This window comes from Schistocerca americana, chromosome 7 (assembly GCF_021461395.2).
Source record: "Schistocerca americana isolate TAMUIC-IGC-003095 chromosome 7, iqSchAmer2.1, whole genome shotgun sequence".
Taxonomy (NCBI): domain Eukaryota; kingdom Metazoa; phylum Arthropoda; class Insecta; order Orthoptera; family Acrididae; genus Schistocerca; species Schistocerca americana.
The window spans coordinates 249,817,315-249,829,832 of NC_060125.1; the positions used below are offsets into that span (position 1 = coordinate 249,817,315).

Below are 12,518 nucleotides of genomic sequence, written 5' to 3' on the forward strand. Positions count from 1 at the left end.
ATGGAGCAACTATTGAGGCGGTATCTGACAGCTTCCATAGCAGTTCACTGGTATAATTTGGATGGAAACAGCTAGAATCCTATGAAAGTGTAAGCCGGCTAACAATAATTTTTCACATACACGAGGGAAGGCACTGAGGGATATTAACACAGTTAGTAACATTATTGTTCTTACCACAGATGGGTAATGCCATCGCTGTGATGAAGCAAAACTTTGACATTTGATCGAAATTGGCGTGCCTTTCTTGGTCTTGGCTCTCCGGGATACTTCCATTGGGACGACTGGGCTTTGGTTTCCATGTCATAACCATAAACCCATGTTTCCTCACCACATCAGTTATGATCCTTTTGAGCAAATCAGGATCATCATTGAAATCATTCAAGAGTTCCTGAGTGATGCTCGTGCGATGGTTCTTCTGATTAAAATTGTGGAATTTTGGAACAAACTTCGCTTACACACGTCTCGTGCCCAAAACACCTGACAAAATTGCATGACACCAGCTGGCTGATATGCCAACATCCTCAGCAGTTTCTCTTATAGTAATTCAATGATTTTCCAAAACAATTTTCTTCACAGCTTCGACATTATCATCTGTTGTTGATGTGCTCAGGCGTCCAGAGTGAGGTTCGTCGTTGGCATTTTCTTGGCCGTCTTGGAAGAACTTGTACCAATTGTAAGCATTTTTTGTTACTTAGAGCAGACTAGCCGTATGCCACTGTCAACATTTCAAGTGTTTTAGAGCACTTGATTCCATTTTCACACAAAATTTGATGCAAATTCTTTGCTCAATTTCTTATGATAATCAAAAATTGCTGCACACACTAAAACACGTCTAACCTTTATATCTGTCAGAAACAAACAAAGTATGCTGTACATGTGAAACTGTGAACATATATTCAGGACATGTGTGCCAACATAAAAAAAAATAGATAATCAAATGTACATTCCCAGCGCAATTTGAAAAGTCACCTTACTTTTTGAACAGCCCTCACAAACCGGCCCACTGAGCCCTCACCCTCACTTATCTTTAGTTGCTTATTGTATGCTCATCTACGAGACTGTGTATTGATGTGTTCTATAGTTATGAGACTTTTTACTGTTCTATACCTTATTCATTGTGGATCTCTTCACATGTGAAAGCAGTGTAAAACTTGCTTGGTGTTGCTTCTGATAACGTGTCAATACAATGTTAAAACAGATTCCTCTGAGGTCTATTGTGAATGCTATAGTGCCTTTCAAACATATTCCCAGTGATGTTGGTGCTTATAATGTTTAGCACAGTGAAACAAAGATAAAGTGATGGAAAAACTTAAGAATATGGTAGACAAGGTAATAAATACATACATAAGTTATATTAAAAATTTAGCTCATCTCATTGCAAAATGAAAAAAGATAAATGTGGGCACAAGTGATATTCTTGTCGGTTTTGATGTTGTGTTGTTATTTACCCCGATTCCAGTGAATAAAGCTATTCGTGAATGGCAGATATTTTTCAACTTGATATGGTGTCGTTATTCAGACTTCATTCCATCACAACTTACTTCCAATACAACAATAATTGTTGTGAACAGATTGATGTGGTGGCTAAGGGCAGTTCTGTTTGTCCATCTGTGGACAATTTTGCTATGGATACTTTTGAATAATGGGCACTCCAGACCGCCAGTAAAAGACCAGATGAGTGGTATTGCTGTGTTGATCACACCTTTTTAGTAGCAGGTGATGCAGAAGAGTTGGATACTTTCTAGGTACATTTGAATAGTATCAACCAAAAAATCTGATTTACTACAGAGACTGAGAATAATGGGCAATTTAATCTTCTGGATGTGACAGTAAGCAAATATATGGGCAGGTCATTGGTCCATAAGGTGTATAGAAAAGCCATGCACACTGATCATTACCTTCACAAAGAATCTAACCACCACCCTAACCCGCTTCACCTCTGAGGATGTCTCCCACAGCCAGACACAAAATGTTAGAGGAAAGCTTTACATATCAACCACAGCCTGTCTGTCTGGAAATTTTAAGTGAAGTTAATACCGGCCTTGAAAGCCTACATTATATGATCAACATGGAAGAATTCAGAAACCTGTCTTCAGACAATTTCCCAGTGATGTTGGTGCTTATAAAGTTTAGCTTAATGAAACGAAGACAAGTGAAGAAAAGCTGAAAAATATAGTAGACAAGGTAACAAACAAAAATGTTATAGTACTGTAATTACAGTTCCAAACAGTTATCATTTCATTGAATCATCTTATGTAAATATGGAAATTTCCAATGCTATCACCATATATGATTGAGTCTTCATATATATTAAAAATGTAAAATGGTGGACATGTATGAAAGTACCAATTATAGTCATGGAACTGATAAATTGTATATATTAATGGGAGCTGTCATAAAACACACAGTTAGCATCTAAACAGGCAGGGAAGGAAAAAATACTGTCATTTGTGAAAGATAAATTAGATTACTACAATAAAACACTGTATAATCTCCATTTTATTCAAAGCAGAAAATCTCCAAATGCTGACTAAGTCCTGTTGGATTCTGTCAAAATAATTGGTACTGTTATGCCCTTCTTAATAGCCAGAAGATTTGAGCAGTAAAATAGTTTACATTGATTCCCTAAAGAAAAAACAGCAGTCACCACATTGTGTGAAACAGAGAAAGCAAATATTATTTGGGGCAATACATCTTAACATGCAATATGTCATAAATAACCCTGTTACAAGTATGTATTAATGATCATTTCACTCTTGTTTGTAACAAGGGATAAAGTGGATTTAAGTCAGATGAAATTGATTACTTTAAATTAAGTGATTCACACAAACCATGAACCGTGCCGTGGTGGAGTAACTTGAGTGCCTCAACAATACAAGTAGCCACACTGTAGGTGCAGCCACATTGGAGGGTATCTGTGAAGAGACCGGATTAATAAATTGTTCCTTAAGAGAATCAGCATCCTGGTCAGTAGTTCCAGGTATAACTGTCTGGAGAATGAAATGATCTGTAGGATAACTCAGTAAGACCGTGCTATGTCAGTGCTGTGAAAGCCTAAAAGCAAGGGGGAACTACAATGCTTACGTTTCTTAATGACATGTTGCCCTAAGGTACAGGGGGTAGGCAGAACAATGTGGACACCTGTACTTGCCTGGGAATGATTTATTAATAAGGGGTTGCACCCCCATTTGGCCGTAATACAGCTGCAGTTGTTCTTGGAATACTGGCATATAATGATTATATAGTCTCCAGTGAAATGTTATGCCACTCTTCTGTCAGAACCTCTTCTGACTCCTGCTCTGGAGTCTGCACCTCAATACCACCCACAAGTGTAAGTCCGGGGACTGTGCTGGCGGGGAAGACGCTGCAGTTCAGTTGCATTCTCCTCATAATATGACAGTACTGTCCTGGCTGTGTGAATGGGTACATTATCATCCTGGAGTATGACACCATTGTTGGGAACAACATTTGACTCATGGGTGCACCTGATCACCTAAAATGTTCATATAATCATTGGCTGTAATGCATGCTTTGAGAATAATGATGGGACCAGCATAATACCATACCATACCATACCCATACCATAACACTTCCACCTCCATGCTTATCCATTGAAATCAAGCAATCAGGATTGTAGACTACTTTTGGATTTCTCCATACGTAAATCTGGCCCAATGGTGGAAATAACGAAAATGTTGACTCATCGGATTCTTATGACGTGTTTTCACGGATCAGTGGCCAGGATTTATGCTCCTTACACCATGTTTTATGCTTCTTTGTGTTGGTAGTTGTCACTAATGGTTTCACTATAGCAGCTTGTCCATGAATATTCACTTTATTGAGTTCTTGGTGGACAGTGTCGATAGATACGCGGTTTCAGAGATGGTTATTGAGCTCTGCAGTCACTTTAGCTACCATAGTTTTGTGTTGTTTTGACACAATTCGTGTTGGCATACAACGATCTCTGTCATTTAGTTTTGATTTGTGCCCACTGTTACATTTTCACAATGATGTCTTTCCACATTTTGTGTAGGCTGTTACGACTGTGAAACAACTGCTCTTGAAACATTTAGTAAGTTGGCTGTCTTGGTTACTGATGCTCCAGCTAATTGACCCCCCCCCCCCCCCCCCCTCCCCAATCCGCTCTGTTTGGAACTCCGTTAGGTCTTTCATTGCACATCGACCGTGATCTCTGAATGCAAATACAAACTGTGCACTACTCGTAAAAAACCTGCACTGATGCCTAGTCTGTACTAAACATGCACAGTCCAGCGTGACGTGTGCCTTTCCTGCATTGACAGTCAAACCTAACCATCCCATTACCACTGTTCACATTATTTTGCCTATCCCCTGTACATGGTTTATTGATGATAGCGTCCTTGTGGATAAAACATTTTGGGGGTTGAAAGGTCCTTCATTCAGATCTGCAGGCTGGGACTGCCTTGGAAGTTGTCGTCAGAAAAACAAATCTGATGTTCTATGTATTACCAGAGCAAATGAAGAAGCGACTGTACCCCAGAGCTCCAGCGATACCACGCCTCTATGGACTCCCCAAGATCCATAAGGAAGGGGTACCTCTGAGACCGATTGTGGACTCCATCAACTCTCACTGTTACGAACTTGCTAAATACCTAGTGACACTGCTCAAACCCCTTCTGGGACACTGCAGCCACCATGTGAGAAACTCAGCCGAATTCGTAAAAATACTCAGGGACATGCGACTACAAAGGGAGGACCTCCTCGTGAGCTTCGACATGACGTCGCTTTTCACGAAAGTGCCTCTTCAAGACTCCTTGGCACTTTTAACCCAGCATTTTGAACCACAAACAGTCAGCCTCTTCGAACACGCACTAACAACCTTGTACTTTCAGTGCAACGGGGAATTCTTTGAGCAGATCGACGGTGTGGTGATGGGCTCCCCATTGGCTCCTGCGATTGCAAACCTCTATATGGAACATTTCGAGGAGGTGGCCCTTCAAACTGCCAGACAGAAACCATAGCACTTCTTCCTCTATGTTGACGACACTTTTGTCATGTGGGGACATTGCAAACAGGCACTGGATGAGTTTCTTGAACACCTCAACAGCATCCAACCGAACATCAAATTTACAATGGAAATGGAAGAAAATGGATGCCTCCCCTTCCTTGATATTTTAATTAAGAGGAAGGCAGATGGATCACTAGGCCGTGCAGTACATAGGAAGAAGACACACACAGATCTATACCTTCATGCTACAAGCTGCCACCATCCAGCACAAAGACAAACAGTACTGACCACCCTGGTACATAGGGCGCGCGCCGTCTGCGACAAAGACAGCCTACCATCCGAGCTGCAACACCTGAGGGAAGTTTTCCAACAAAATGGCTACAGTAAAACGCAGATTAACAGGGCACTTAAAAGGGAGAAGGAAGCAGTCAGAACCCCAGAAGAAAATAATGAAGGAGCAGAAGAAGATAAACGACTCGCTTTCCTTCCATACGTGGGTCCGCTCTCGGCCAAAATTGCACTATTTCTGGGAAAATACAAGATCAAAAACCATTCTCCGACCACCACCGAAGACGAGGGAGCCCCTAGGTTCTGCCAAAGAGGCACTGAACCTTAACACACCAGGAGTATACAGTATACCATGCGAATGCGGAAAGCAATACATTGGGCAAACACAGCGCTGCATATCTAAACGCTGCAAAGAACATATCAGATGTGTGCGACTAGGCCACACAGAAAAATCAGCTATAGCAGAACACAGCATCAATGAAGAACACACCTTCAACTTCGAAAACATGAAGGTACTGTGCCGAGCATCTGGCTTTTGGGAAAGCGTTATCAAAGAATCCATAGAAATAAGGATTCAGAACAATCTGATCAACAGAGACGAGGGATACCAACTCAGTACAGCATGGAACCCTGCGATAGCGGCAATCCGTCGAGAGCGTGCCCGTCATTGTCCTCCACCGTGGACACAGACAGAATGCTTACACCGAGAACCAAACGCGGCCGCCGGGAGCGCCCACCACCGCGCGCACGCCGCTGGTCCACTGCAGCCACCTGAGGTCTAGTGGAGGGGGGTGACCGCGCATACAAATTGCCCGCTCTCCGCGAATCTCGACACTTTGCCAGAAGATAGGTAGTATGACACTTCCCGAAATGTTGCAAGATATCAATGCTACCACCCGGCTGGAGACCCAAGAAACCTTCGTCAATAGTTTACGCCGGGAAAGCCTACAGTCACATATGGGTAATTTGTGTTCCATTTTAGGCAAAGGACATCATATCTCCTGAAGTATGTGCTGTATAATGGTATAAATTTTTAGATACATTCAGTGGTATACATGGATACTGTCTGCAAAGTGTGACGTGAATAGAGCCAGTAGTAAAGAAGTAATGAATTAAAACATCATTCCTGATGTTGGCATTTTACTGCAGGAACAGCAGAGATGTATTAACCAATAAATGGTCTTTTCACCATGTTGTTAGGGCTGTCAGTGAGAAAAAGTATCAAAAAGGTTTGGAATTGTGTGTAAAGCTTGTTGGAAGTTGCTAAGTGCTCTCATTCTCAAATAATGGATGAATGAAACCCAGCCATTTGTGTCCTCTGTTACATTGTCTCAAGACAAACACACTGTTTCTAACTGTAACTCTGTCCTTATTGTTTTAAACTTTTAACATAAGATCATACTTCCTAATGAGTAGATATGACAGCATTTTAAAAATTTGATTTTTGTCAATAATTATGCAAAATATTGAAAACCAAATTTTTGTTGCCCCTGGAAGCCACTCAGTAGGCAGCCTTCAATTGGGTCTGGGTACCATGCCCAGGGAAAGAAGCTGCAGTTCACTCATGGACCATTAGCCAGAAATATAATTGGGACTCTGATAACTCTTTCTCAGCCATTTTACAGAAGGTTATGCATTAGTTCACACATTACATTATAAGTAGATTTCACTGGGAATAAAAAAATCTGTTGTTTATTTGGAGTTGAAAAGTTTCCTTGTGCTACATACTGTTTATTCTGAAGAAAAGTTTTTGACAGTAATTTACTGTTTTTTGATGTATTGTGGTGGTCATATTTATGTAGGGACTCATTCCACAACTGAATAGCTTTGGCTCGGATCAAATGCCACGCTTTGTGAGTCAAAAGATTAAAATAAAAAATACATCTGAGTTGAAAATTGTGAATTTTCCCTTCACAAATCTTTGCTGTGTGTCACATTTTGGTCCAGTAGGGGTTAGTTTGTCACTTGAATATGTCTACAAAGGAGAAAGTTTCATAAAATAAAGACTGCTGCATTTCCTGTGGGTACAGACAGTTCTTAAATGCAATTATTTGCGTTACATTTCTTATCTCTGTGTTAGTGAATAAAATGCTTGTTCAGGAAATTTTCTCAGTCTTAACACAGGAATGTGCATTCACTTCCTATTATCTATATTTTGTAATTATAAGGTCATTAGTATGCTAAAGAGGTGTCTTCTTCTGGAACTCGCATGGTGACCAGGTACTTATATATGAAAACATGCTGCACTGTACAGTGGAGAAGTTCGCAATCTGTTGGATTTGATTTTTGGTGCTCACTCACAACGCTTGCAAATTTTGACTAAATGATACTTTTGTCATTTGGAGTGCTGAATTTATATTCATAATTTATATTGTGTATTTCAGTATTGTTTGTTTGCGACTGCATTGTTAAGGCTTCAGTTTTTAGTACTAGATATGATTTCGTATTTTTATACCCCTCCTGTGATACAACAGAACTAATATAAACTTTTTCACGTAGGCGCCGCAGCTGTCATAGTACCTGTGATAGAAAGTGTAAGGCAAGAAATTTTGTGTAGAAGTTCCACAAGATTAAAATCCATATTAGTCAAGGCTATTTTCCTGTGCTGGAGTGATCTGCATCTTTGTGATTTAAACAGCAAAATACCAAAGTAAGTGTGTTAATCATCAATGTGTGTATCTATTTGTTATGTGGAAACAAGGAGGAAGAAAATATGTCTGATAATCTGATGTATTGCTCACACTGTCAACTAAATGTATGAGGCGAAGTGGCATGTTTCTTTATCTGCTAACTTAACTCTATTATTGGTTTGATACCACACACATACTATGGGAATGTTATTCTTCTCCAAAATGCATGTCATTTAAAAACAGAAGGCATACATAGTTACCAAATTATCTAATAATTGTTGTGAATTTTAATACAGAAGGAAATGATTCTTTTATAATTGTGTAAAGGCTCCTACCAGGTTTATCAGTAATGAATGTGCTTAGTTGCCACATATCTCTGTCTTGTTAGAATCTGTTTTACAGATGACAAAATTATCTTTATTTGTTAAGAGTGCTATCATTTGTAGTAAAAATCTATTAGAGTTTGTTTTAATACTGAAATCTATGGAATATACTGGTGTGAATGAATTTAGTTGTAGTGATCTGTCCAAAGACTTTTTGGTGCAACTCTCCACAAAAATCTATCCTGTACAGGCCTCTTTGCATCTGCATAACTACTGCTTCCTGCCTTCAACGCTTGCTCTTTTTCTTCGGTTTTTACCCCCCCCCCCCCCCCAATTCCCCCCACATATGCACACACTCCTGTCCGTTTCCTAATTGACAGTTCCTTCATACCTCAGGATGCGTTCTATTAACCAACCCCTTTCTTTTTGCTTCAGGCTGATCAAAATTACTTTAGGACTGACAGTTTGGTAGGAGCACAGGGAGACACTGAGCCGAGTTGATGTGTTCCATGGAATACATGCATCACGTTACATTTCATTCGATTCACTCATATTGGCCAACTATATGCTGTACAAAGATGGAACTGGCATCATTGTGCTCATTTTAGTTTTAGTTATGGTAGAAAATTATTAAAATGAAATAAAGATAATTTATGAAAATGAATTTGCTGACAACTTTACTGAATTTCTGATATGCAGGAAACATTCTTTGTTACTAATGTTAGACGAGTACATTACGCGAACAAACTTGCAAGAAAGCATAACGTTTTCATCTGCTCCAAACTGGAACTCTGTCAGCGTTTTCTGACATAGATAGGTTCAGTTAAATATGATGCACAATGGTCTACTTGCATGTTCTCGTTCCTTATGGTTCAGTCATGAGAAACAAGTTACTAGGCTTATGAGTAACCTGTTACTAAGTTTTCTGATCCAGCTGTTTATTTCTAACAAAAAAGTAAGATAATGCTTGTTTATTGTAGTAAGAAAAATTACTTTAAATTAGGTAACTGGTAGTAGAGGAGAGAACAGAAGTGATACAGAAGCTGCCCCAGGCTCTAAATCATGCCCCTTCCTGTTTTTTCTGCAACGCACCTTGGTCGACTGTGACATTGTCCCAAGATACGTTCCTGACCCGTGAACTATTTATATCTGGTGGCTTTCTCGGTTTCTGGACTTCAAAGTCTTTGCTTACTTGAACTCTTTGCAAAATAAACACTGAGTCATCAGGTGGCCCCTTTTTTCTGTGTTCAGTCTCAACATTTGGGTTTAGTTTTGAAACTTCATCATCAGTAGGTACAATATCGCAATTAGCTGTATTCCCATTTTCACTAGTACCGAAATACTCCTCATCTGAACTATCGTCAGCATCCGTCCATTCTGGATCGCTTTCAGGTTCTAACATAAAAGCTTTTCTGAGACAGGCACTAAGTTCTTCCTCTGCATTTTCATCAGGCTTTGATTTTAACTCAATATTCTCTTTAGGCAAAACGACCTCATTATCAGCTTTACTCACATCCACTGTTACTTCATATTTAGTGTAATCCTCATGGACTTCAGTTACTCTTACCTGCCCTTTCCCCACGGTGCCTTTCGGTAACAGCTTGTACTGTTGGCGGATCGTTAACAGAAGTTACTTCCTCGTCAATGCTTAGGATTTCATCCTCCAATTCCTTCCTATCTTTAACCATCGTCCTATCGGCAGCACGCGTACTTTGCGCGGCGCTATTTACTCTCTTCTCTTCAAATTCGGGCCACGTCACCGTATCGACGTCCCTACTATTTCCTTTTTCACTAATTAACCTCCTTGCCTCATATTCCTTCTTAAAATCCTCCCACTCACATTGCTTGAGGCCCTTGTACAGATCGTCGACCTGCACATGCCAATCAGTTACTTCTGCTAATTCATTCTCGCCATTTACTTCATTGCTAACACTGCTAACTGCACCTCTCTGTGTATCCACTGTTCCATCTACTATTTCCTTCGCCACGGAATTACCACTCGTAATGTATTCGCCAGCTCTTACGGCAATGTTCGTACCTAATGCTGCCACCTTGCTAGTGGCTTTTCTCTGAACAGCTGATCTGCTAGGCTGGGCCGTTGCACTCTGATGCTCCACTCGCCTGTTAACATGTATCGCACTGCGTGGCGAAGATGAGTCATCTGCTGCGTCGTTCCACGCCTGTCCCTAAGCTGTCTCATAACTTTCTCTAAAATCGGGGCTGGTATGTTCTGTCCGCTTCCGCTTGGCCCACAACGTTCACGGAAATCAGTTTCCCGCGTCGTTATTATTTCGCGCGGTGTACCGTCTACCGCGACCTGGATAACTCCCTCTTCCTCTTCCTCTGCCTCTACCTCTCTGTATCATGTTGACGCGAAACCCATCGCCGTCATTTCTCTCGTCATTATTGCAGTTATTCCTGTTACTAAAATTCTGATAATTGGCACGACTTTCGCGCCAATGATCTTCGTCTTCGATCCTTTCGAGAAACGCTTGGAAGCTACGATGATTGCTTCCCACATATCTCTTCGAATCTTCTGGAAGCTTTTTATATAGTTCCCGTACGATTTCAGAATCGGATCTTCTCCCTCTTAAGTGTGTCAACGTTCGGTACCAATATTCGCAGAAATCTTACAAAGAATTCCTGCCCCTGTTATCATGAAGTTTGGCCATGATAAACTCGCGCCACAAATGATCCTGTTTTTGTTCGGACCAGTATTCTTCCGTAAACTTTTGTTTAAACTCTTTGAATGTCATTAGTTTGGTATTCAAGTTAATTGGTTCAAATGGCTCTGAGCACTATGGGACTCAACTGCTGAGGTCATTAGTCCCCTAGAACTTAGAACTAGTTAAACCTAACTAACCTAAGGACATCACAAACATCCATACCCGAGGCAGGATTCGAACCTGCGACCGTAACGGTCTTGCGGTTCCAGACTGCAGCGCCTTTAACCGCACGGCCACTTCGGCCGGCTTCAAGTTAATTCCCCGGCGCTTAGCGTCACCTGCTAAGGTGCTAATTACTACGTTTATTTTCTCCTGACCAGACAAGTGTTCAGGAAACATCCTCTCGCAATTTTTTGTGAAATCCAACGGATGCCATCCGTTATGTTTCTTGGCTGGATCGAAGCGCTCCTCACCTTCCAACAGCTTCGTAAGTGGTGTGCCATTACAGACAACACCAGGCCTATCTTTGATTTTACTCTCGAGATTGAAAATTTTGCCTTGAATTTTCGATGTATTTTGTTCACATTTTTGCACACATCCGATCACTTTTTTGCCTAAATTTCTTTCAGTATCTGAAACTGCCTTTTTCAACTGTGAGATTCCATGTTGGCATTCGTTTACGATCTCAGTTTGAAGACCGAAAACTTTTTCATCTACTTTTGTTTCAACTAGAGGCTCTACTTTCTCTTGGATGTTGAGAATTTCAACATCAAACCTACTGTTAATGTTGTCAATTTCCCCCTGCATAGTATTCATATTTTTATTAATTGTGTCAATTTCAGACTTCATAGTATTTACTACAGAGCTTAAATTACCCACTTTTTGTTCTACCTGTTCTATTTGTTTACTAATTTTAATTCCTTGTTCTTCGATCTGTGCTTTAAGCTGACCAACTTGTGTTTTAAACTGCTCGTCAACGTGTCTTTTAAACTGCTCGTCAACGGGTGTTTTAAGCTGATCATTCTGTGTTTTGAGCTGGTTACTTTGTGTTTTAAGCTGCTCGTCAACGTGTGTTTTAAGCTGATCATTCTGTCCTGCAATTTGTTTGGTTAATCGTTCAAATAAGTCGTTCATGTTTAAAATTTTCACACTGTTTTGTTCTACGGAATCGGTGTGTTCCGATCCTACTTCAAAATTTTCCTTCGGTTCTTTCTTTATCTGTGGTGAATCACACACATCAGTGGATTCGTTCACATACCCACTATCATCTACAAAGTCATCCTCTACTTCTTGTTTTATTCCTTGGTGTGTTCGAGGCAATCTCGAGATTTCAATCTGTTCGTTAACATGTTCGTGGTATTGAATGTACGCCAATTGTCTTCCACTAACGCCATCTGTTGTCTGGCCGTGTAAACTCCTGTCATTGCCAGCCGCATCTTCCATTACGCTCGGCACATCCACTGTGGCTACGTTCTTGTCCATACTGAACGCAAATTACACCCCACTACCGTACTTGACGTTCACTGCTATTTACTTTATTGAATAATATTGCAATTCGTGCCACTGAACATCCACTGTTCGGTATTCACGTTAATTTGTGACCGTCAACAACTGGATGTCCTGT

At 40.6% G+C, this 12,518-nt stretch overlaps 1 protein-coding gene across 1 annotated transcript in view; it reads left to right on the forward strand.

The window, feature by feature from the left end:
- Positions 1 to 12,518, forward strand: part of LOC124622125 (AP-5 complex subunit beta-1-like) — a 135,680-nt gene that overhangs the window by 65,111 nt on the left and 58,051 nt on the right. Inside the window, exon 9 of the mRNA XM_047147738.1 lies at positions 7,775 to 7,925. Within this exon, the coding sequence (XP_047003694.1) occupies positions 7,775 to 7,925 (151 nt within the window). The remainder of the gene's footprint in view (positions 1 to 7,774; positions 7,926 to 12,518) is intronic.